The sequence below is a fragment of the Myxine glutinosa genome, chromosome 8 (assembly GCF_964187855.1).
Source record: "Myxine glutinosa chromosome 8, kmMyxGlut1.1, whole genome shotgun sequence".
NCBI lineage: Eukaryota > Metazoa > Chordata > Myxini > Myxiniformes > Myxinidae > Myxine > Myxine glutinosa.
In genome coordinates, this window is record NC_136268.1 from 103,401,112 (window position 1) to 103,426,920 (window position 25,809).

At 49.5% G+C, this 25,809-nt stretch overlaps 1 protein-coding gene across 11 annotated transcripts in view; it reads left to right on the forward strand.

Moving 5' to 3' along the window:
• The window catches only part of ODR4 (odr-4 GPCR localization factor homolog), an 84,870-nt gene that overhangs the window by 16,300 nt on the left and 42,761 nt on the right, over positions 1–25,809 (forward strand). For 7 of the 11 annotated variants that reach the window (XM_068104162.2, XM_078783625.1, XM_078783623.1 and 4 more), the window contains 4 exons: positions 7,363–7,399; positions 7,987–8,124; positions 8,615–8,710; positions 8,965–9,039. In XM_068104162.2, the coding sequence (XP_067960263.2) occupies positions 7,363–7,399; positions 7,987–8,124; positions 8,615–8,710; positions 8,965–9,039 (346 nt within the window). Of the gene's footprint in view, positions 1–7,341; positions 7,400–7,986; positions 8,125–8,614; positions 8,711–8,964; positions 9,040–25,809 lie in introns of all 11 variants that reach the window. The other 4 variants (XM_068104161.2, XM_068104163.2, XM_078783620.1 and 1 more) reach the window with 1 other exon arrangement.

The window sequence follows — 25,809 nt, forward strand, 5'->3', positions numbered from 1 at the left end:
ATCAAGTCTGGATTGTCAGAAGCAACCTGTTTGGAGAGATCAGTCAGGTTTCAGCGAAGGCCCCGGATGTTTGAGGTCCATACCGTTAATGAAGAGAGAGGGGGAGCATCGGGTACAGGACAGGGGAGGGGAGGAGTAGGGTAAGATGAAGGATGAGAGGGGGAGGTAGGGAGAGCAGTTGATAGTGTGTCAGAGATTACAGAAGAGTTCCAAGAAAGGGAAGGATGAGGAGGATGAAAGGTTTGATGGTGAAGGGATGAGGCACAGTGAGGCGTTGTTTGAGGGGGGGCAGAGGAAAGTAGAAGGTCGGGGGGGGGGGGGGGGGGGGTGGAGGTATGAGATAGAAGGGAGACGAAGTGGGGAGGAGGCAGCTTTGAGGAGGAGGGGGGAGGAGGGAGAATTGGAGAGGCATGGTATGGGGGGAGATTTGAATGGGAGGGGTTGGGGGGAGTTTTGAAGGGGAGGAGTGAGGGGGGAGTTTAGGAGGGGAGGGGCAAGGGGGGAGTTTAGGAGGGGAAGGGCAAGGGGGGAGTTCAGGAGTGGAGGGGCAAGGGGAGAGTTTAGGAGTGGAGGGGCAAGGGGGGAGTTTAGGAGTGGAGGGGCAAGGGGGGAGTTTAGGAGTGTAGGTGCAAGGGGGGGGATTTGGAGGGGAGTTTAGAAAGTGGATGATTAATGAAAGATGAACATTGATGACAAATTGGGTTTGTTGTGATTTTCAAGTTAGCAATCCGATTCAGAACGATGGAGGAGGGGTGGAATGAATGTGAATTTAGACCATGTAGTGAGGTAGACGTATAAGAGATTGAATTTCTTTTTTTTGACGTGGAATGAGTTGGAGAGGAAATTGAGAAAAGCCTTTTAAATAGGAAGAAAAACAGCGTGTTGTAATATACCACTGAATAAAACACTGAAGGGGAAAGTTTAAACATATTTAAATAATATTTAAACAGAACCGTGAACAATCCTATATGCACAAAATACCAACGGGGGGAGAGCCGAGAGGGACCACCACGAGTCGCGTGAACAGGGAAAAAGGTGGATGGCAAGGAGATAATGGGGGCGGGGCGAACAGCACACCTGGACAGAAAGTACAGGATGAGACAAACAGCACACGTGGAGAAAGGAAAATAAATGTTTTTGGTTATTTATTTATTTATTTATTTATTTTGGGGGGAGGGGTGGGGATTTAAAACGTTAGACAAAGAGTATTATGTTCGGGGTAGAAGGGAAAAAACTAAGAGCCAAGCAAAACACGATGTAGGGGACTTAAGTTAACAAACACCGACGGGGGTACAAGGCCGCACACGCGGAGCAGAACATGATTAATTAATTACGAGTTACAGGAAATTCAAACCAAAACTAACTATAAACAAACAATAACGCATGGACGATAAAATAACGAGTTGAAATTTGACAAACACAGGAATGAAAAAATAACCGCTTTGGATGCCCGGAGAGAACCAAGAGAACCAAGGAGACCATCCCTCTGTCTCTCCCCCCACCATCCCTCTGTCTCTCCCCCCACCATCCCTCTGTCTCTCCCCCCACCATCCCTCTGTCTCTCCCCCCACCATCCCTCTGTCTCTCCCCCCACCATCCCTCTGTCTCTCCCCCCCACCATCCCTCTGTCTCTCCCCCCACCATCCCTCTGTCTCTCCCCCCACCATCCCTCTGTCTCTCCCCCCACCATCCCTCTGTCTCTCCCCCCACCATCCCTCTGTCTCTCCCCCCACCATCCCTCTGTCTCTCCCCCACCACCCCTCCCTGTCTCTCCCCTACCACCCCTCCCTGTCTCTCCCCCACCACCCCTCTCTGTCTCTCCCCCACCACCCCTCCCTGTCTCTCACCCCCACCACCCCTCTGTCTCTCCCCCCCACCCCTCCCTGTCTCTCCCCCCCACCATCCCTCTGTCTCTCCCCCCCACCACCCCTCCCTGTCTCTCCCCCCCACCACCCCTCCCTGTCTCTCCCCCACCACCCCTCCCTGTCTCTCCCCCACCACCCCTCCCTGTCTCTCCCCCACCACCCCTCCCTGTCTCTCCCCCACCACCCCTCCCTGTCTCTCCCCCACCACCCCTCCCTGTCTCTCCCCCCCACCATCCCTCTGTCTCTCCCCCCACCATCCCTCTGTCTCTCCCCCCCACCATCCCTCTGTCTCTCCCCCCACCATCCCTCTGTCTCTCCCCCCACCATCCCTCTGTCTCTCCCCCCACCATCCCTCTGTCTCTCCCCCCACCATCCCTCTGTCTCTCCCCCCACCATCCCTCTGTCTCTCCCCCACCACCCCTCCCTGTCTCTCCCCCACCACCCCTCTGTCTCTCCCCCCACCATCCCTCCCTGTCTCTCCCCCCACCACCCCTCCCTGTCTCTCCCCCACCACCCCTCCCTGTCTCTCCCCCACCACCACCCATCTCTCTGTCTCTCCCCCACCACCCCTCCCTGTCTCTCCCCCACCACCCCTCTCTGTCTCTCCCCCACCACCCCTCCCTGTCTCTCCCCCTCTCTCACCACTGTCTCTTTCCCCTCTCTCTTTTCACTCCACCTCCACCAAGGTATGCATGCATGCTGCTCGTACCCAGGGTCAGGTTATGAGCACAATTCTCCCCCCTCCCACCCTGTCTGTACACATGCCACAGCGCATGTGGTTTACTGATCCCTGCTGCAGACGGGGGTATTATTAGCCACGGCACAAAATATATTTGCCCCACCTCCTCTCGCCCCAATGTCGCCCCTCTCTCCCTTCACCCCTCCTTTCCCTGCAAAAGATATTTATCGTATCTCTCAAACAAACGTCGAATGGCAACCAACTTCTAGCTGTCAAATCCTCATCCAGGTGCTGGTGCTATCTTTATCAAAAACTCTCTTCCTCACTCGCCCTGCACTGCACTCTCTCCACCTCACCCCCAGGAATACCTCTGGCTACGGCTTCCCCTTCGCTCCCACCTCTTGTTCATAAGTGTGTTGTACCGTCCACCAAACAGTGATGACTCCATCTACATCTCGCTGTCTGATAATATGGACCAACTTCTATCTACTCATCCCAACTCTCTCTTCCTCATATGTGGTGATTTCAACTGTCATCATGCCAGTTGGCTGGGTGTGGGTACCTCTCTCACCAGCCATGGCGCCTCAGCAAAGGACTTCTGTGACTCACTGGGACTGACACAATCTGTCAATTTCCCGACCCGGATCTCAGTCAACGGAACATCTTCTCTTCTGGACTTGGTTATGACTAACTTCCCTGAAAATGTCTGCTGCTCTTCTTCTGCTCCAATCGGATCATCTGATCATGTCCTTGTTAAAGTGGACATCTCTCTGACCATCCTCAGGGAGCCTGCTCAGCGTCGACGAGTCTGGCATTTCACTCAGGCCAACTGGCACGGTCTTCAAGCAGCCATCAATCATCTGGACTGGTCTCCCATCTCTACCACCTCTGACATCAACTCATCCTGGGAATTCTTCCAAAGTAAATTGCTCTCTCTCATGCACAGATTTATCCCATCTCGTCTTCAGTTGTCATACCCTTCCTCCCGTCCATGGTACACGGAATCTTGTGGTGAGGCTGTTGCCCAGAAACAACTTGCCTTCGTCTCCTGGAAAGCAAATCCAACGGAAGGAAATCTCATTTCCTTTTAACAAAGCCCGAAACAAGTGTGTGTCCACCCTCAGGAGAGCCAGGAAACAATATCTCTCCGTTCTCAAGACCGAACTCTCTTATCTGTCTCCCTCTTCCAAATCCTGGTGGCGTCTGGTCAAATCCGTTTCTGGTGTTTGTTCCCCCTCCATCCCCTCCCTTACCTCAAACGGCTACACAGCTGACTCCGCACGTGAAAAAGCTGAATGCCTCAACTCTGTGTTTGCCTCTAAATCTTGTGTCCCAAACCCATCCCTCTCTGTACCCACCATACCCAGTCGTACCCTACTGCTCCTGGACTCCGTGTCCTTTCCTCCTGACAAGGTGGAAAAGTTTCTGTCAACCCTCGACTCTGATTCTGCAACTGGACCCGACGGCATCAGCCCACGGGTCCTAAAATCCTGCTCTGCCGCGCTATCTCACCCTCTCTCTGTTCTCTTCACCCTCTCTTTTGCTCAAGGTCAACTGCCATCTGCTTGGAAATCAGCCAACATCACCGCTTTGCACAAAAAAGGTGCAAAAACAGATCCTAGCAACTACAGACCAATCAGCCTTCTCCCAATTATCAGCAAAGTCATGGAATCCATCATTGCTTCGGATATGAAATCTTTCCTCTTCTCCAATGGCTTGATCTCTGATCATCAATTTGGTTTCAGACCAGGTCACTCTACTCTGGACATGCTGCTTCTGCTGTCTCAACAATGGATGGAGGTCCTCAATGCCAAACAGGAAATTAGAGCTGTCTCCCTCGACATATCACGTGCCTTCGACACGGTCTGGCACCCCGCTCTGCTCACCAAACTCTCCTCCTTTGGTATCCATGGAAATCTCCACACATGGCTGGCGGACTTCCTCTCTAGTCGTCGTCAACGTGTGGCCCTGAATGGGTTTCTCTCATCTCCTCTTCCTGTTCAGGCTGGAGTTCCCCAAGGCAGTGTTCTGGGCCCCGTGCTTTTTCTGGTCTTCATCAATGATCTCTCTGACTCTCTTGAAAATCCTCTCTATCTCTTTGCTGATGACTCCACTCTCTGCCGCTCCATTCCTCTTCCCTCAGATCGGCAGTCTGCAGCCTCCTCACTCTCTGAAGACTTGGACAAAATCACAGACTGGTCAAACAAGTGGAACATGTCTTTCAATCCTGACAAATCTCACACTCTTACTATGTCTCTCCGAAAAGATCGACTGGACAACCCTCCCATCTACTTTCTCAACAATCCTCTCCAAGAAGTTCTGTCGCTCAAGCTTTTGGGTCTCACTATCTGCCATGATCTTTCTTGGGAAAACCACATTTCCAAGCTGGCCTCCAAAGCCAGTCGCCGACTGGGCATCCTCCGTCGTGCGAAGTCCTTCCTTGGCACACCTGAGCTCCTCACCACATACAAGGCTTTCATCCGCAGCTCAATGGAATACTGTTCTCCCCTATGGGCCGGTGCTCCTGCCTCACACCTAGCTCGGCTTCACGCTGTTGAAACCAAAGCTTTCAGAATTATTGGAATCTCCCGCGATGAAGCTATTCTCTGAGGGCCTTTCACTCACTCACCGCAGGCAGGTAGGTGGTCTTTCTGTCTTCTACCGACTCCTCTCTGGCCTTGCACCCCCAGCTCTCTCTGTGCTCTGTCCCCCAAATATTCCTTCAGGTCGCACAAGATCTGCTAGCAACCCTCTGATGGTTAAACTGCCGAAATCTCGGCTCTCTGCTCACCTTCACTCTTTAATTCCTCTTTTCTCCCGCCTCTGGAACAAACTCCCTCACTCCCTTCAATCCCACTCCTCCCTCCAGGTCTTTAAAACAGCTGTTCACCACCATCTCTTATCTTCCCCCATCCAAAACCTTGATCTTTTCTACCCCCGCTAATTCACCCCAGATCCACCTTGTTTGAAATTCCAACTTCTTTCCTGGAAGTCCTGGGAGTGTCCATATGTTTTATACCTCTCCCACCGCCCCCTTCCCATGCCCCCCCCCCCCCAAAGCCCTCGCCCTCTCTCAGATCTCAGATGTCTCCATGTCTCTCGGCCCTGCTCTCAAATGTTGTGTTTGTGTCCTTCCCCCTCTCTCCCCATCTTGTCTACCGCTCCCGATGTTATATGTTTTATGTGTCGGTTTGTCTTTCTGTGTGATTAATGTTCGCTCTTTCACGAGCCTCGATCTTGTATACAAAAAAAAAAAAAAAAAAAAGCCTCAAGGTCGGAAGCTTCAACAACTAGGCCGCGTGGCACGAAATACTCGACTATTTTTTACAGGTATGAAAGATTAACACCGATAATTAAATCTTCGAGGGACACGCAAAAGGTACACACACGTAAGATAAATACAGTTTCGACAAAAATACAAATGTGACAATTACTTAACTTCGAGCGTGCGTGAGATCGTGGAACAGCTTCGAAAAACCGTGACTGCCCCGACAAGATCTCGCGAGATCTCAAGGAAGATAGGCCCAACCATTGAGATCTCACCATTGAGAGATAGGCCCAAAAAACTATATGTCTTATGATATCTCAAAAAGTTAAGGACGGTTTCGGACAAAACATGGTGGACAGGTTGGGTGTGTGACAAGGAAGAATCAATTTGATTTTGGTGAAGGGATCCGGATATGAATAGGGATCCGGATACGAGATTTATTTTTTAATTCTCTAAGTGATTCTTCACCATTGAGTGATAGGGCCAAAGACGAAATATAGCATGATATTTCAAAATGTTGTCTGGGATGGATTCTGATAAAACTATGGATGAGTTGGTTAGGAGACAAACACAAGCGATTATATTTTAGTTCAGGTCCGGATCCAGATCCGGCCTCTCTTTGGGATACAATACATAAACTGTTCCGTCAGGCAGAGGTATCCGCTCTACTAAGTGCAGTTCTAGTTCCGATTGCATCCCCGTCTACCCCAAAGGAATAAATTGCCAAGATGGGCGAATTTATTTTTCCAAAACATGATGGAATGAAGCGAATCGTACACAACTTCAGGGTGCCCTCATTAATCCCTGTAAATTTCAGCTTCCTTGGTCAAATCCACTCGGAATAGATACAACATACACATACATATCCCCTACATTATATATGGATGACATGTACAGTGTTACCAAAAGTAATGGCATGGCTTGTCCAAACTTGAAATGAACACTTAAAACCTGTATGTGCATAATTTACCACAAGGCAAAGCGGTACGTCCTTTAGAATTGTGTCTCATTGTGAACTTTTGAATGATGCTGCATTTCCGGCTTTGATGCAACACTGGTTAGGGCCTTTACATCTACCAACTAATATGTATTGCCTCTAGCCAATACAGTACAGGTGCAGCAGCAAGGCAACTTGCCTTGCATCTACCGTCCATCTACAATCTACATGATAACACACAGACTTCCTGGTACCATGCAGCTCAATTTAAAGCAAAACAGGATTTTTTTTTAAACTTCCCCCTTTAAGAACTCGTTTGAGGAAAACAACTCCTTGTCCTGCTTGGTTGAAAATCTCATGTGAAGCCCTCTTAGTACATAATTAACAAATAATGATATTTACACGAAATGTAGTAATTGCTTGAAAGTTTTAAGGTCTGTTATTAGACTCGAGGTTTCACTCTGCCTCCTCCAAGTCTCGATTTAATGCCGCATTGGCCGCAATTTACTTTTTTATTTAATTGCCTCGACACCATCAGCCTTAAGATCTCATGGTAAAGTTGGAACCTCAATGTGGAACCCCCTGACTCGAGGTCCTTAACTACTCTTGACAGAATCACGGTTCGTTCGTATGACATCAGTGATCCCAAAGTAAGCATTTCATTAAATCCGATATTTGTACATCTTGTTTGTGTTTTGAAGAATGCACGTATCACCAGCTCAAGCATCTCCACACATGTACACAACGAAACCTTATTGTTGTGATCAGTCAGCCGTATATGAATTAAGCTACTGAGGTACTGTTACATGGCTCTGTGGATATTTCCATACCCTGCAATGGAGGGGTGACCTGTCGAGGATCCGTTTCTAGCCGTGCACTTGTTGTCAGTGCCCCGACAGTCCGTCAAAAGTATGGGATCAACCAACCCCCTACCTACCTGCCTGGTCTGGCCAACAAAATGGTGGTAGTTTGTATGTTGTGGTCCATTTAGGTTGGCACCCTCAGGGAATGATTTGATACCCCATAGGAAAGTTGGGATGGTACACCACAGATCTCTTTACCTCGTTGAAGGCAGTGAGAGAGTCCTTTTGGCTGTTTAGGGTACAAAGGCTTGCTTTGGCCTAATGTGCGGGGAAACTAGGCAGCACGGTTTTGTCACTTTTAGTGAAATGACGATGGACGGTTATTGTGGGATGTTTTGATTTCATGTTGTTTTGTAACTTTGTTTGTTGCGCAGTGCAATGCGTGTCCAGCGGAGTGGAAATTTCAGTCGTTACATGCTTCCCGTGGTACAGAACTTCATTGCAATTTGAGGGTTCACCTGCAGATCCCCTGTAACCGCCATTGTCTCTCGAACATCAATCAAGACCTGAAGGTGTGTGTTTCGCTCCTTTCATGATCTAGTTATCCTTTGGTGTTCTCCTGTCAGACCTTCATTTACACTTTATTTGTGCATTTCGAAATGTTAATGCATCTCTGCCGGACTACGTTCCATTCCTGCATCCCGGCTGGGCCATGCCCGTGCTCACGTGTACATCACACCCATGTTAAATTTCAATCTCATCCATCCTCCGTACCAGAAACGCGATGTTTCACTTTGCTCATCGTAACTGAACTCGATTTGAATCGATATCTTCAAATTTACTTTTGGTATTTAAACACAAAAGGCTACGTTGTAAACAAAGATTCAGGATGAGATGCTGACACTGGCAGTAGTGTGTTTGCGCGCATTCATGCAAACATTATTCTGTAGGTGCACCAGGACAGGCAAACAAGACTAAGGAATAAACTCATGCAGTGAACCGGTAGATATATCTATTTAGCCTTTTGTAGCCGGTCATCCATTGCTGCTGTTCCTTCACCAGACTGGGCTGCGGGCCTGGGCACATGATGTCATGGCAGGTGTTTGCCTCATTAATGGCTCTTACCGTTCTGACGATGATCTCCTCACAGGAGCTCAAGTGAGTTCAAGAAAACAGAACACACATCGTTTGACCAGTTTAGCATACATTACCATATTTCATATGCTATCGATAAAACAAAATGTTTACCTCAAACCATTTTAGTCTTTCGTTTGTATTATCTTGTGCCACCAACAAAGACCGCTAGTTTTGTGCTGGAATTAGCAACTACATAAGCTATATCACGACGTGTCATGTGTGTGTACTTCCTTTTATGGAGGGCTTTTAACCTCGTTTGCTGTGTGACGTGACAGGTGAAGCCAGGAAGGGGAAAGGGAAAGAGGAGTGGAGCAATTGACCCCCTGTTGGTCACACTGCTTTTGCCACCGGTGAGACTTCATACAGCATGTCCATGTGGACGTAACTGAGTCGAGCAGCACCCGCCATTAAAACAACAATCGTGGAATGGCATTTATCGGAGGCTCAATTACATGCGTTTGATCCACATGTGAATAGGGATACTGATGTTTGGCCACTTGAAATTATACAATCTGAAAGAACAACAAATCATTGGCTGTGTGTGTGTCTAAGTAAATGTGTGTTACTAAACGTTCTGATGGCTGCACAAGTAAACATTTTTCATCGCTAGTTTCTGCTTGCCGTTTGTAGTATGAAACAATATGAGCACCAGCGGCACTTCTTGGCCCACCTTTGGTGGTTAATGTGCTGCGGCACATTCTTTTAAAAGCACTTTCTAATTTTTGTCATTTTTGAAGGAAATTTTATTGATCACAACACATCATATACTCCATCATAAGATAAAGGAAGATTATTTGTAATAGCGGCTACCATCAAAGGTGGTGCTGTTTCCACCACACACGCACGCACGCACACACACACACACACACACACACACACACACACACACACACACACACACACACACACACATATATATATATATATATATATATATATATATATATATATATATATATATATATATATATATATATATATATATATATATATATATATATATATATATATATATATATATATATATATATATATATATATATATATATATATATATATATATATATATATATATATATATTGTTACGGACACGGCTAGGATGTTGTTTGCCGAGCGGATGGCCGCCGCGCCCGAACAGTTACCCCGACTAACCCGATTCCTGAACGTTGGCCGAATCGCGCCACAGATATTCAATGGGGAAAAGACTAAAGCGAAGGATGTAAAGAAGAAAGAAAGACAAACGGGTAAGAAATACCAATATAATTTATTTCTATTTACACCCAAAAGTAACCAAGGAAGAAGGAAGGATAATAAAATAATTTACAGAAGAACTCAGAGACGCAGTGAAAATCGCTAGCTTATCTAAACAGGCTTAATTAATACCCTGGGACAAGACACACAGAACAAACTCACGTACACGAATGGGGAAATTGCAGGCAGGATTGGCTGGAAGGAGGTGGGTGGCTGGAGGGGGAGGAAGGCACGGAGCTGGCTGAAGCTTGATCCCGCATGGGACGTCGGGCTGGACCTCGACGGCCGCCGATGCCACCGATCCTGTCGTGTGCGCGGGGTAACGGGTCGGAGCTGCTTGGTGGAGCCAACGCTGCTGGTGGGGGGTCTGGCGTGACGGGTTCTCTCCTCTCTCTTTCTTAGTCCAACCCAGTCCAACAACTTCCTCTCTTGCTTAGTCCAACAACAACTTCCAGGCTTTTCGGTGTTCTGATCTCCTCCCTCCTCGACTCTCTCTGGGGGCCTCTGCCTCGGGTTATATAAGCCCCACCCTTGACCCTTTTGCGAACCTCCCCCAAACGTTCTCTCTCCGCCCTCTAAAGCCAACCCCTCGTTCTGGGTTGGTCGGCAAGGGCTGGTTCACTCCTCCCGTCTATGACGAGGTGGAGACACGCCCTTCTTCCCCGACCTTGCCTCGTGGCCAATGGTGGTTTTGGGGGCGATTCGCGCTAGCCCCAGCCAAAGGGCAGCAATGGCAATGAAGAAAACCGCCCAAAATGCAGTTGGCAATTGCAGCAAAGTGGACGGCAGATGAAATGCAGCAAAGTGGCTAAACCTGGCACTTGGAAGATGCCATGTCGGAGGGATCTACTTTATTTAATGCAGTGCAATGGAGTGTCAAATTAATGAAGACAAATCCTTAGCCTAATACACATAATAAGGATATAACTACTGAACATGGATATATGGTTCCTTCGTGTATGCTTTATGGAATTAACTACGGGAACGCCCTTTGACCTTTATACAACACTGGAGTAAGGAGGGCGATATTTTTACAACTATTTACACAACAACAACAACAAAAAAAAACCATTCTCATATCCACAACAATATATATATATATATATATATATATATATATACTATATATATATATATATATATATATATATATATATACACACACTAGCAGAAGTACCCGCATTGCTGGTGGGGGAGGAGGAGGGGAGGGGGAAGAGGAGGGGAGGGGAACGAGGGGGAGGGGGGGAGGGGGAAGTGGGAGGAGGGGAGGGGGAGGGGGAAGGGGGGGAAGGGAATGGGGGAGGGGAGGGTGTGGGGGTGCCCGGGGGAAGAAGGGCCCCTCCCCCTCCCCTCCCTCCTCCACTCCCCCCTCCCCCCCTCCCCCTCCCCCTTCTCCACTCCCCCCCTTCACCTCCCCCTCCCCTCCCCCCTGCCCTCCCCCTTCCCCCTCCCCCTCCCCCCTCCCCCTTCCCCCCCTCCCCCTCCCGTTCCCCTCCCTCCCTCCTCTTCCCCCTCCCCTCCTGCCCCTTAACACCAGGGTGGTTGACTCAGCCTGTCATCCTACCGAGGTCGGCAAATTGAGTACCAGTTCACTGGTAATTCCCTGTGTGCCGCAAGAGGCACCTAACAGGGTTGGCGGCACGAACCCGGAAGTCGGAACTCATTGTCGTCAAATAAATGTGGCATGTATGTTTCACTCTCTGTCACATGCCATTGGTCCCATGTCAATCGGATGAAGTTGAAAAAATTAACATTACGAAGTTTCTCTGGGACGTACTGATTCCGAATAATGAAGCTGAAAAATTAACGTTCCGAAATACGCTAATTACGCTAACAGAAGCGCTGGCGCTGCGAAGCGCTAGAGGGAGCGCTGCGCTCCCTCCCTTCGATTCCCTCCCTCTTCTGCTAGCGCTTCTGCGCTAATACGCTAATTTTAAAACCCGAAGTTTTTTAAAATTTAAGGTGTGCTGTAGTTGCTCTGAGACGTACTGATTCCGAATATGCCTTTGGTTTTTCTCTGCGATGAGTAGTTCTCGAGTTATAAGAGGACAAACAAACATACTTTACTGCTTTATATATATAGAAGTTGGTACGATTCGGCCAAGGAATCCCAGAGATAATTGCAATTAAGTGAGCCGTGACGTCACGGAACGCGCCGCCGGTAATATATTATAATTTATGGTAATCTATGCAGCACGACATGGTCATCACGGAAAACAAGGCGCCTTTGCCGGCGCAAAACGGCTCTCCCAGGGTCAAACTCGGTATCGTTGTGAGTGCACGGTTCAGCCCTTCAAGAAAAAGTTTATTTTGTAAAAACCGAACCACGCGTTAAAAAGATATGACTGGTTTTGTTCGCCGACGCGTCTGGCTGAACATCAATCCATCTGCAATTCCCTGTGTGAGTGTGACGGGCCCGAGTCCGGGGGATAAGATAAGACTGATTAAGTGCTGCCCTGTGTCTCTGCGTCCCCGATCATTGTATATACGTGTGGGAATAATTAAACCTGTGTTCTTCCTTTTTCCATTTGTTCGTTCCTGTGGTTTCCTCATTGGCTAAGCATGGTACGAATAGAACCACTCGAATCGGGTTCCACTACTAAACTGCACGGACCACGTAGTACTCAATCCGCTCGGCGTACCCAAACCACACATGGCTTGTGCGATCCTTGCTTCCTCGCTTCCGTGGCGGCGCAGGGAATTAGGTACGAGCGAGAGTTGGTCCTGAAACCCTACTTTGCGTTTGCCCGGAAGGGACGTTTCAAGTCTCGGTTCCGTCAAGCCCAGAAAGAACGAGCGTTACGCCTAGGTCCCCCGTCGGTGAAGTGATGTGAGTTGACAAAGTGGAAGACGCAGAAAACATGCTATGATATGATATTTCGCTCACAAGGTTCAGACATACATGGAGGCGGCCATCTTGGATTTTGACATGGCCACCCAATTTTCAATAGCGTTCTTCCGTATGCCTAGATACACCCACACACCAGATTAGAAGTTGGTACCTCACGTATTTTTCAAGATATTCCGCTCACCAGGTTCAGACATACATGGCGGTGGCCATCTTGGATTTTGACGTGGCGACCCAATTTACAATAGCGTTCTTCCTTGTGCCTCGATACACCCAAACACCAGATTAGAAGTTGGTACTTTGCTTATTTTTCAAGATATTACGCTCACAAGTTGCAGACATATATATGGTGGTGGCCATCTTGGATTTTGACGTGGCGACCCAATTTACAATAGCGTTCTTCCTTATGCCGAGATACACCCACACACCAAATTAGAAGTTGGTACTTTTTTTTTTTTTTTTTTTTTTTTTTTGTATACAAGATCGAGGCTCGTGAAAGAGCGAACATTAATCACACACAAAGACAAACCGACACATAAAACATATAACATCGGGAGCGGTAGACAAGATGGGGAGAGAGGGGGAAGGACACAAACACAACATTTGAGAGCAGGGACCGAGAGACATGGAGACATCGAGAGATCTGAGAGAGGGCGAGGGCTTTGGGGGGGGGGGGGGGGGCATGGGAAGGGGGCGGTGGGAGAGGTATAAAACATATGGACACTGCCTGGACTTCCAGGAAAGAAGTTGGAATTTCAAACAAGGTGGATCTGGGGTGAATTAGCGGGGGTAGAAAAGATCAAGGTTTTGGATGGGGGAAGATAAGAGATGGTGGTGAACAGCTGTTTTAAAGACCTGGAGGGAGGAGTGGGATTGAAGGGAGTGAGGGAGTTTGTTCCAGAGGCGGGAGAAAAGAGGCATGAAAGAGTGAAGGTGAGCAGAGAGCCGAGATTTCGGCAGTTTAACCATCAGAGGGTTGCTGGCAGATCTTGTCCGACCTGTAGGAATATTTGGGGGACAGAGCACAGAGAGAGCTGGGGGTGCAAGGCCGGAGAGGAGTCGGTAGAAGACAGAAAGACCACCTACCTGCCTGCGGTGAGTGAGTGAAAGGCCCTCAGAGATAGCTTCATCGCGGGAGATTCCAATAATTCTGAAAGCTTTGGTTTCAACAGCGTGAAGCCGAGTTAGGTGTGAGGCAGGAGCACCGGCCCATAGGGGAGAACAGTATTCCATTGAGCTGCGGATGAAAGCCTTGTATGTGGTGAGGAGCTCAGGTGTGCCGAGGAAGGACTTCGCATGACGGAGGATGCCCAGTCGGCGACTGGCTTTGGAGGCCAGCTTGGAAATGTGGTTTTCCCAAGAAAGATCATGGCAGATAGTGAGAACCAAAATCTTGAGCGACAGAACTTCTTGGAGAGGATTGTTGAGAAAGTAGATGGGAGGGTTGTCCAGTCGATCTTTTCGGAGAGACATAGTAAGAGTGTGAGATTTGTCAGGATTGAAAGACATGTTCCACTTGTTTGACCAGTCTGTGATTTTGTCCAGGTCTTCAGAGAGTGAGGAGGCAGCAGACTGCCGATCTGAGGGAAGAGGAATGGAGCGGCAGAGAGTGGAGTCATCAGCAAAGAGATAGAGAGGATTTTCGAGAGAGTCAGAGAGATCATTGATGAAGACCAGAAAAAGCACGGGGCCCAGAACACTGCCTTGGGGAACTCCAGCCTGAACAGGAAGAGGAGATGAGAGAAACCCATTCAGGGCCACACGTTGACGACGACTAGAGAGGAAGTCCGCCAGCCATGCGTGGAGATTTCCATGGATACCAAAGGAGGAGAGTTTGGTGAGCAGAGCGGGGTGCCAGACCGTGTCGAAGGCATGTGATATGTCGAGGGAGACAGCTCTAATTTCCTGTTTGGCATTGAGGACCTCCATCCATTGTTGAGACAGCAGAAGCAGCATGTCCAGAGTAGAGTGACCTGGTCTGAAACCAAATTGATGATCAGAGATCAAGCCATTGGAGAAGAGGAAAGATTTCATATCCGAAGCAATGATGGATTCCATGACTTTGCTGATAATTGGGAGAAGGCTGATTGGTCTGTAGTTGCTAGGATCTGTTTTTGCACCTTTTTTGTGCAAAGCGGTGATGTTGGCTGATTTCCAAGCAGATGGCAGTTGACCTTGAGCAAAAGAGAGGGTGAAGAGAACAGAGAGAGGGTGAGATAGAGCAGCAGAGCAGGATTTTAGGACCCGTGGGCTGATGCCGTCGGGTCCAGTTGCAGAATCAGAGTCGAGGGTTGACAGAAACTTTTCCACCTTGTCAGGAGGAAAGGACACGGAGTCCAGGAGCAGCAGGGTACGACTGGGTATGGTGGGTACAGAGAGGGATGGGTTTGGGACACAAGATTTAGAGGCAAACACAGAGTTGAGGCATTCAGCTTTTTCACGTGCGGAGTCAGCTGTGTAGCCGTTTGAGGTAAGGGAGGGGATGGAGGGGGAACAAACACCAGAAACGGATTTGACCAGACGCCACCAGGATTTGGAAGAGGGAGACAGATAAGAGAGTTCGGTCTTGAGAACGGAGAGATATTGTTTCCTGGCTCTCCTGAGGGTGGACACACACTTGTTTCGGGCTTTGTGAAAGGAAATGAGATTTCCTTCCGTTGGATTTGCTTTCCAGGAGACGAAGGCAAGTTGTTTCTGGGCAACAGCCTCACCACAAGATTCCGTGTACCATGGACGGGAGGAAGGGTATGACAACTGAAGACGAGATGGGATAAATCTGTGCATGAGAGAGAGCAATTTACTTTGGAAGAATTCCCAGGATGAGTTGATGTCAGAGGTGGTAGAGATGGGAGACCAGTCCAGATGATTGATGGCTGCTTGAAGACCGTGCCAGTTGGCCTGAGTGAAATGCCAGACTCGTCGACGCTGAGCAGGCTCCCTGAGGATGGTCAGAGAGATGTCCACTTTAACAAGGACATGATCAGATGATCCGATCGGAGTAGAAGAAGAGCAGCAGACATTTTCAGGGAAGTTAGTCATAACCAAGTCCAGAAGAGAAGATGTTCCGTTGACTGAGATCCGGGTCGGGAAATTGACAGATTGTGTCAGTCTCAGTGAGTCGCAGAAGTCCTTTGCTGAGGAGCCATGGCTGGTGAGAGAGGTACCCACACCCAGCCAACTGGCATGATGACAGTTGAAATCACCACATATGAGGAAGAGAGAGTTGGGATGAGTAGATAGAAGTTGGTCCATATCATCAGACAGCGAGATGTAGATGGAGTCATCACTGTTTGGTGGACGGTACAACACACATATGAACAAGAGGTGGGAGCGAAGGGGAAGCCGTAGCCAGAGGTATTCCTGGGGGTGAGGTGGAGAGAGTGCAGTGCAGGGCGAGTGAGGAAGAGAGTTTTTGATAAAGATAGCAACCCCGCCTCCAGGACGAGGCTCAGGTCTATCATACCGGAGGAGGGAGTAGCCCGGGAGAGATACTATGGAATCAGAGACATCATAAAGGAGGAAAGTTTCTGTTAAGCAGATCACGTCTGGTTTGACAGAAGCAACCTGTATGGAGAGATCAGTTAAGTTTGAACGAAGGCCCCGGATGTTTGAGGTCCATACCGTTAATGAAGAGGAAGGGGGAGCATCAGATACAGAACAGGGGGGAGGAGGGGTAGGGTAAGATGTGGAAGAGGTGGAAGAGGTAGGGAGAGCTGATGAAGGTGTGTCAGAAATTTCAGAATAGCTTGGAGAAAGGGAAGGATGGGGCGGACAAAAGGTTTGATGGTGATTGGGTGAGCCACAATGAGGTGTTATTTGAGGAGGGGGAAGAGCGAGGCAGAAGGTTGGGGGAGATGGAGGTGAGAGTTTGAAGGGGGAAGAAGCGGGGAAGACGCTTTGAGGAGGGGGAGTGAGAGGGGGGAAATTGAGAAGCAATGAGGGTGGGGAGATTTGAAGGGGAGGGGTGAGGGGGGAGTTTGGGAGGGAAGGGACAAGGGGAGGGATTTGAAAGGGATGGGATATGGGGGAGATTTGGAGGGGAGGGGTGAGGCAGGAGTCTAGGAGGGGAGGGGCGAGGGGGCGTCTTGGCGGGGAGGGGTGAGGGGGTAGTTTAGGAGGGAGGGGGCAAGGGGGGAGATTTGAAAGGGATGGGTGATGGGGAAGATTTGGAGGGGAGGGGTGATGGGGAAGATTTGGAGGGGAGGGGTTATGGGGAAGATTTGGAGGGGAGGGGTGAGATTGGATTTTTGAAAGTGTACGATTTATGGGAAACGAACATTTATTGCAAAATGAGTTTCTTGTGACCTTCGAGTTAAAAATATGTTTAAGGACGCTGGATGGAGGATGGAGTGCAGGAGAGTTTAGGGAATGTAGAAAAAAGGCACTATAGGAGATGGATATTTTTTTGGGGATGAATTGATTTGGTGAGCAAGTCGAAAGCAGCCTTTTAAAGAAGAAGAAGAAAAAGGTGTTATAAAATACGACGGAATACATAACTTGAGGGGAAAGTGTAAACATTGAAGGTTAATGAGTGAAAACTATCTGTGGAAATGGGGGAGAAACACGTGGTCGAAGAACGAACGAACGAATAAGAATGAATAAACGAATGAGAACAGAGAAGGAAATATTTGTTTTTTTTTTTTTTTGTTTGTTTTTTGAGTTGAGATTTACACAAGGAAGTAGGCTATGGGTGAAAAGACTGGGAATACAGAGAACGAAAGTTATTGGATCACAAACGACGGACCACTGAGAGAAAAACAAAGCCTCAAGGTTGTACAGTGCACACTGTACAAGGCCTCAAGACACGACACGAATTAACACGATTTTCAATACAGGTATGAAAGATTTGCACCGAAAAATCTTCGTCGGGACACAATATACGTACAACACCATAAATAAATACAGTTATAACGAAAATACAAATGGGAACAATCACTTAACTTCGATTTCAAATCGTTCGCGACGCGGCAAAGGCCTTGCTCGCGACACGGCAAACAGACGATCCACAGACGGCAAACAGATGAAAACTACTTCGCTTAGTTTTCAAGATATTCATCTCACAAGGTTCAGACATACATGGCGGTGGCCATCTTGGATTTTGACGTGGTGACCCAATTTTAAACAGCGTTCTTCCTTGTGCCTAGATACACCCACACACCAGATTAGCAGTTGGTACTTCGTTTATTTTTCGAGATATTTCGCTCACAAGTTTCAGACATATATATGGTGGCGGCCATCTTGGATTTTGACGTGGCGACCCAATTTTCAATAGCGTTCTTCCTTATGCCGAGATACACCCACACACCAAATTAGAAGTTGGTACTTCGCTTATTTTTCAAGATATTCATCTCACAAGGTTAAGACATACATGGCATCAGACATACATGGCGGCGGCCATCTTGGATTTTGACGTGGGTTGCACCCACACACCAAATTCGAATGCGGTCCTTCGCTTACGCACGCCCGCACGCAAACACACACACACGGACGGAGGGGAAAGCCATAGTCCCCCTTTCGCTACGCTGTGCGACGGGGGACAACAAGGGGATTAATCCCCCCTTGGTAAGGGGAAGAAGGGCGGCGGAGAACCGTAACAATATATATACACTGTATATATATATATATATATATATTGTTGCGGATATGGGATTTGCATCCATCCATATCCGCTTGTAAATATTCCCCTATTTCCTCAATACTTCCCAACTATCCCCAATCCCCCATTCCCTAGTCCCATTTTCTGTAAACAACACTCTGTAGACCCGACCTCCCCCTATTTCCCCCATTAAATGTCGTGCCCAGGTTCACCGCATCTCATGTAAGACAACTATAGGACATCTTGCTAGTTATTCTTAGTCTATGTCAGTTAAGGACTCGTTTCCATTAATTCTGACCCTTCGTTGCACCAGAATGTGATTGTATGGCACCGTTAGGAAGTTTAGGACCTCCCAATACCTCCCCGCAGCTCTTCCTCACGGTTCAGCAACATCAACAACAACAACAACAGCAACGGCGGCGGCGTGCACGGGGAGTGCGCGTCCTCACTCCGGCTTGGTTGGTAGGGGGTGTTGGGAGGGCAGTAGGCCTCCCCAACGAGCCGCCATCGAACATGTGCTCGACGGGGTTACCAAATAGGGGCTCCCTGTCAGCTCCTCGTCAAGGGCGGAGCCCGGTAACCCCCGCACCCAATGGAAGCGGCGGACCGGCCCCAGGGGGGCGGAGCCAACCAGCCGAGGGCGTGTCACTCCCCGCTGAGCATGCGCAGGGAGAGGGAGGTGACGTCAGATGCGCGCTGAGCTTGGAGCAAGCAAGACGTACCCTCCGAGCGCTGTGAGGCCTCCCCGCATCTCTGGACTGGACCGTGCTTTATCCTGTCCCCGAGCCAAGGTGCACCTTGTGCTATCGACTACCTGTCCCTTCCTGCCGTCAATCCCTGTGTAAGTCAGCCTTGTTCCGTTTGTCTGTGGTCTGTCTGGGATAAGATAAGACGGTAATTAAGTGCCCATCTCTTCTGTGTCTTTTACCTCACTCTGCCGTGTAATCTACCCCCTTTTCTCCACCACTGTAATTATACCCTCCTCCGGAGGTCTTGAGAACTGTACCCCTTGCGTCATTTCATCTATCCCAGTCGTTGTGTCCTTTCCATCATTGATTTAGCATAGCGCGATTTGGTCAACGTCTGGGTGGAATCGGGGTCTAGTCGGGGAATAACTGTTCGGTCGCGGTCATACCAACCGCTCGGTCAAAATAACATCTAAACCGCGTCCGTAACAATTGGTGTCAGGAGTTGGGATTCGAACCTGGGACTAAATTTATTTAGCCCAAATTTTGGACACCAATTGTGTTATTACCCGTAACAATTGGTGTCGAGGAGTGAGATTCGAGGCCCGAACCAAATTTAAAAAAAAACATCTAGAAAAGAATTTGGTCAAAAATTATAAAGTCACCGAAATTTGATTTTGTTTTACAAAAAAAACCCGAATTTTGAAAGTCGCGCTATGGCAGATCAAGACAGCTGGGTTCCGGTAGAGGAGAGTGAGGCAGGGTCTATCCAGGACCAAATTGAGGGACATGAGGACAGCGAAGCAGTGAGGGTGGCAGGTTCGCAAAATGGCGACCTCGCGCACAAGGTTACGGCCGCGCAAAATGGCGCCTCGCAGATGGCTACGGCGGCCGCGCCCGCTGCACAAGTGGGAGGGATTGACATGCAGGCCCTCATTGCGCAGCTACAGGCAGCTGTACAGATGAGTATGGGGAGCCAAATTGAGCGACTGGGTGAGCGATTGGAGGGCCAAATGGGGGTAATGAGGGACGAAGCGAGGGGTACCGGTGAGGGATTAGACAAGAAATTTGAGGGATTAGACAAGAAATTTGAGGGATTAGACAAGAAATTTGAGGGATTAGACAAGAAATTTGAGGGGTTAGACAATGGGATAGAAGGGGTGAAACATGGGTTAACGGGGGTAGAAAACAGAATGGCCGCTCAAGAGAATCAAATGGAAGGGATGAAAAAGGGGTTAGAGGGGTTAGAAACTAGTATGGAAGGCAAATTGAGGGACATGAGGGACCAAGCGGAAAGGGAAGTTAAACAAATGGGGCAGCAGATAGAGGGGGTCAGAATGGGGGTAGAAACTAAATTGGATGCTCACAGGGAGGAAATGGAGCAGATGAGGGTGGCATCTGGGCAGGAGATGCAAGTGATGGGAGAAGAGATCAGAAGAGGTGTGAGTGAGGAGGTCGGAGGAGTGCGCGAGGAGGTGAGGCACTGTAAGGAGCGCATGGAGAAGGAGGTGAGAAAGGGGACTGTAAAATTGCAAGGTGGTATAGAGGAGTTGACGCTGGGAGTAGAACAACTGACAGTGGGACAAAAGGAGTTGGGGGACCAGGTAAAGAAGAACACAGCGGTAATAGAGGGTTTAAAATCGACACAGAAGGAGATGAAAAAGGACGTAGGGGTAATTAAAAAAGAGTGTCAGACGGTACATGAGGACCTGACGAGGAAAATGAACAAGGTGGTAGAGGTGATGGAGGTTAAAGAGCGGGAGGTGCGGAAGCACATAGAAAAAAATAAGGTGGAGTTAGAGGAAGAACTTAAGGGGGCGCACGAGGAGATGAAGGAGGTGAAGCAGAAATTAGAAGAAGTGGAAGAAGGGGTGAGCGAAATTAAGAAGCGACGGAGAGAGGATAAGAAAGAGATAAAGGAGGAAGTAAAAGAATTGGTCCAAAGTCTGTGTTCGGATCGTGATGATGTGCTCATTAACCGGATGAGGGGTTCGCAGGTGATGGAGGAGAAGCGAAGAGAAAGAGGACCCGGTGTAAGTGGTGACCAATATGGTCGTGCGTATGATGCGCCAGGTGATTTAATAAGCTTGGGGGTCGAGATGGACCCGGGTGTTCGTGAGAGGCCGTTGGTGAAGTGTGCGACAGGTCTGGTGTGCGAAAAAGGAGGTGTGCGAGAAAGTCCGACTCTGGGGTGCATGGGGAAAGACTGCGCTGTCAAAAGTAAGGAAGAGTGTACACCTGTGGTGAGTGTTACAGAGGGTGTAACGGGAGAGTGTGCGCGAGAAAGGTGTGTAACGGACGGGTGCATGAGAAAAGAGTGCGCTGTCGAGAGTAAGGGTGAGTGCGCTGTCAAGAGTGGAGGTGAGAGTAGTAAGAGTGACACGGAGCGTGAGTTGGTTGTGACAGGTGAGAAAGGAAGCACACCTGGAATGGTAGAGCGTGTGTGGGAATGCACGCTGGAATTGGTAGTGAGGCACATGGTTGGGTGTGCGAGTGAGAGCACACCTGTGATCATCACAGAGGAGGTGACCGAGGAGGGGGCGCGAAGAGGTGTGTTGGTGAGGCGTGCGAGCGACGAATGTGTGCCAAGGTGTTCGGTGGTCAGGTGTGTGACCAAGTCTGTGAGTGGAATGAGTGTACCTGGGTGTGTAAGAGAAGGTGCAATGACCAAGAGCAGGGAAACGGCTGGATGTATGAGCAAGAAAGGGGTAGCGTATGCGTGTAAGCATGCAGCTGCAGGTGAGGCATCGACGGTAACCGGGTTAGCGGTTAGAGCGACTTATAGCCGAATCGGGCCCTCGGTGCGTGCCGGGCTTCACGTGCCGCGAGAACCAGCGGGGATCCGAGCCACGGCGGGTTCGAAAGGACCGCCGTACGCGATCCACGCTGGGCCTCGCTTTGAATGGCCGCGTCCGTGCTCCACTAGGCGGAGCGGGCAGCCCGATAGGAAGGGTCGTCATGGCGACCACATTTTGTTGAGACGTGCCGGCAGGTCGAGATCGGGACATTGGATGGCTCCACGCCGAGGTGGTACATGGGACCTCGGCCCGGGTAAACCTCCTTCCCTGCACCGAATGCGGGACGTATCCAGCCGCTGGCACCAAACAACCCGCATTCATTGCTCGGCTGTACGAAGCCGAGCTTTAGAAGGGAATTGGCGCACCGAGAGGATCTAATAAGTAGACGGGTGATGAGGTTAGTGTTTTGGACCCAAAATTAGAAAAAAACAAAATTTGATGATTGGCAAAGGATTGGCAGTAATGATTGGCAGATGATGGGTAGTGATTGGCAAATTTTTGATTTGTTGAAATTTGATGTGCAAAATTGGTAGTGGGAGATGCCCGATGTGGTGGGATGGCAACTCGGTCATCCCTCACAAAAAGTGGGGGGCAAATGCGCTATAGATTATGGGGTTGATGGCAGTGAAAACTAGCCCGGGAGGGTTAGGATATATCGTGTGTAGGGATCTAGCGAAGATGACATTAGGTAACGTTAAGGTTAGTTAGTGACAAGGATACCTGTAGAGGGGACGCAGGTAGATTAGAGTGGATGATAATGACGAGGGAGCGCAATAGTTTAAAGGGACGACTGGGAAGCGCAAGTTTCAGAGGGGAGTAGTTAGATGAGATGATGCTGTGTGAGAACTGGACAGGTGTGTGGAGCAGTGTATGAGTAGTGAGTGTTGTGGATCAGCGCGAATGCGCTTGGGGGAGAGAAGTGTGCAGGCGGCACCAAGTATGAGAGCACAGGTGTGCAAGTGCAGGTGTGTGGAATATATGGAGCAGAGAATGAGTGGTGTGGAGAGAGTTGGAGTAAGTGGTACGGAGTGGTGTGCATGGTGCGAAGGTGTGGATGGGGGAAGAGTGGACCCCTTTTCACGAGTACCCGGGGAGGGTAGTTTAAAGAATAGTTAGAAGGTATAGGTAAATTGTGGTTGGATATTGGCATTTGTGGTGCGGTTGCAGAATGGTATTGTGGATGGGTGCATTGGTGTGGTGAAATTGGCTGGTCGTGTGGCCTGTTAATATGAGTGTGAATGGTTGGGCACTCCGCCACTGTTAGATGTCGGCCAGGTGAGGCCGCAGGTGGGCTCTGGGAGCCGTTAGTGTCAGGGGGTGCCTGAGGATCCCGGGTGTGGATCGGGCAGCCCGTGCCAGAGAGGGCACTGAGGGGGTGAGAGTGCGAGAGGGCCTTCCCCAGTTAGTTAGGTTAGGGTGAGGAGCAGGTGAGCTTGGTAGGCAACAACAGTGGTGGAGGTGTGCAGGTGGGCGGACCAGCTGGGAGCGTCACACGACCCAGCCACCGAAATTGTGCGGGCGCACCGAGTGTTGAATCGGGGGAGTGAGACCCCAAATTGAGAAGCACCACAGTTTGGTCAATGGGAATTGGTTTTTAGAACCCATAGTGTAAGTTGGCCAATGGATTGGCAGGGAAAGACCCCGGGTAATGTAAAGTTGTTAAAGTCATTTAGGAAATAGTTAGGATTGATGAACCTGTCGCACCATACGCAGCCACTTACCTGAGGTGATGATGATGACTCCACACCTGTGTTCCTTTGTTCTGTGTTGCAGGAAAGGAGAATTGCCGTGTGGATTTGTGAGACGCATCACGACGTGGATGAGACATTGGGGTGATTCCATCTCTCCCTCCTTAGGAGGGACTGATGATGAATTGGTGATGGCAAATTTTGATGTTGAGTTGGAGATGGCAAATTTTGATGAGAGTTGGAAATGGCAAATTTGATTGGTTAGGAGGGAGAGAAGACGAATTTGGTTTATGGGAGGAACGGGGAAGACAGTAGGGACGTTTGTTGATGTGTAAAGTAGATGTTTATGGGTAGTGTTGTGTTTTGTGGATACAGTAAGGGGTAAGGGAGGGGCAATGTAGGTTACCTGGTGGGGGGGGGGGGGGCGTACGGTAGGAACGTACCTGTCTCACCTGGTTCCCATGTGCCCCCAGTGTGCATTACCTTGAATTGCGTGCACTTTTGCGCCCTTACCACCTTACTCACTTGTCTTCTTTTGTCTCCCACCTCCGAGGATCTGGCTTTGGGGCAGAGAGAGAGGAGAGAGAGGTGCTGGCTCCGCAGTTGTGGGCCTGTACTTCCGCTGCTTGCTGCCTGGATCGATACACCATATGGACCGCAATTTTTGTGGCTGCCCACAATGGACCGCAGTTCTTTTGCGGTCCAGCACCACCCGTGGATGGACCTCTGGGTCAACGTGGCACCTATGCCATACAGGTGAACCACTTTTAGTTGGCCCCCTGACGGCCACAATTAAGAAATGGACGCGGTTGGCACCTTTCTTTATTTCTAAAGAAGCCAGAAGGCCAAGTGCACTCCAAGAAGGCAAGACCAGCGGCAGAACATCGGCCGGCTGCGACACCACCGGTGACCATGGACACTTAATTGTGCATTGTTATTGAACACTTTATTGGTGCACCGGATGGTGCTGACTGTGCGTATGGGGTGGTGCTTTTGGTGCTTGGACGGGGTGCTCTGCACATTATTAAAGGCCGTAGGGCCACAGGGCACTCGTGGGTTGGTGTATCGATGCTGGCATGCGTGCTCTCCCTATGCATAACATCTGCATGTGTTCCTCAAAGAACAGGTCCTGGATCGTTGTGCAAATATCATTGTAGTCTTGTATAAATGATGCTCCCTACCGGCTGTATGTTTAGTTTGAGGATGCTTTCCGCGATTCGGTTATCCTGTGGGTGTGTTTCTGTTAGGAGAAGGGTGCAACGTCGCAGGGGGACATATTTACTCATTTGTGAACATCTGTAAAACTGTCGCACTCAGGGTTGAGTTAATAGTAGAGGGAACTACATGTGAGTGCCACACTAAAGTAGGTAAAAATTTATCGGGTCGGGACGCCCCGAGGTAGAGAAGGGTGCAATGTTGCGGATATGGGATTTGCATCCATCCATATCCGCTTGTAAATATTCCCCTATTTCCTCAATACTTCCCAACTATCCCCAATCCCCCATTCCCTAGTCCCATTTTCTGTAAACAACACTCTGTAGACCCGACCTCCCCCTATTTCCCCCATTAAATGTCGTGCCCAGGTTCACCGCATCTCATGTAAGACAACTATAGGACATCTTGCTAGTTATTCTTAGTCTATGTCAGTTAAGGACTCGTTTCCATTAATTCTGACCCTTCGTTGCACCAGAATGTGATTGTATGGCACCGTTTGGAAGTTTAGGACCTCCCAATACCTCCCCGCAGCTCTTCCTCACGGTTCAGCAACAACAACAACAACAACAGCAACGGCGGCGGCGTGCACGGGGAGTGCGCGTCCTCACTCCGGCTTGGTTGGTAGGGGGTGTTGGGAGGGCAGCAGGCCTCCCCAACGAGCCGCCATCGAACATGTGCTCGACGGGGTTACCAAATAGGGGCTCCCTGTCAGCTCCTCGTCAAGGGCGGAGCCCGGTAACCCCCGCACCCAATGGAAGCGGCGGACCGGCCCCAGGGGGGCGGAGCCAACCAGCCGAGGGCGTGTCACTCCCCGCTGAGCATACGCAGGGAGAGGGAGGTGACGTCAGATGCACGCTGAGCTTGGAGCAAGCAAGACGTATCCTCCGAGCGCTGTGAGGCCTCCCCGCATCTCTGGACTGGACCGTGCTTTATCCTGTCCCCGAGCCAAGGTGCACCTTGTGCTATCGACTACCTGTCCAATCCCTGTGTAAGTCAGCCTTGTTCCGTTTGTCTGTGGTCTGTCTGGGATAAGATAA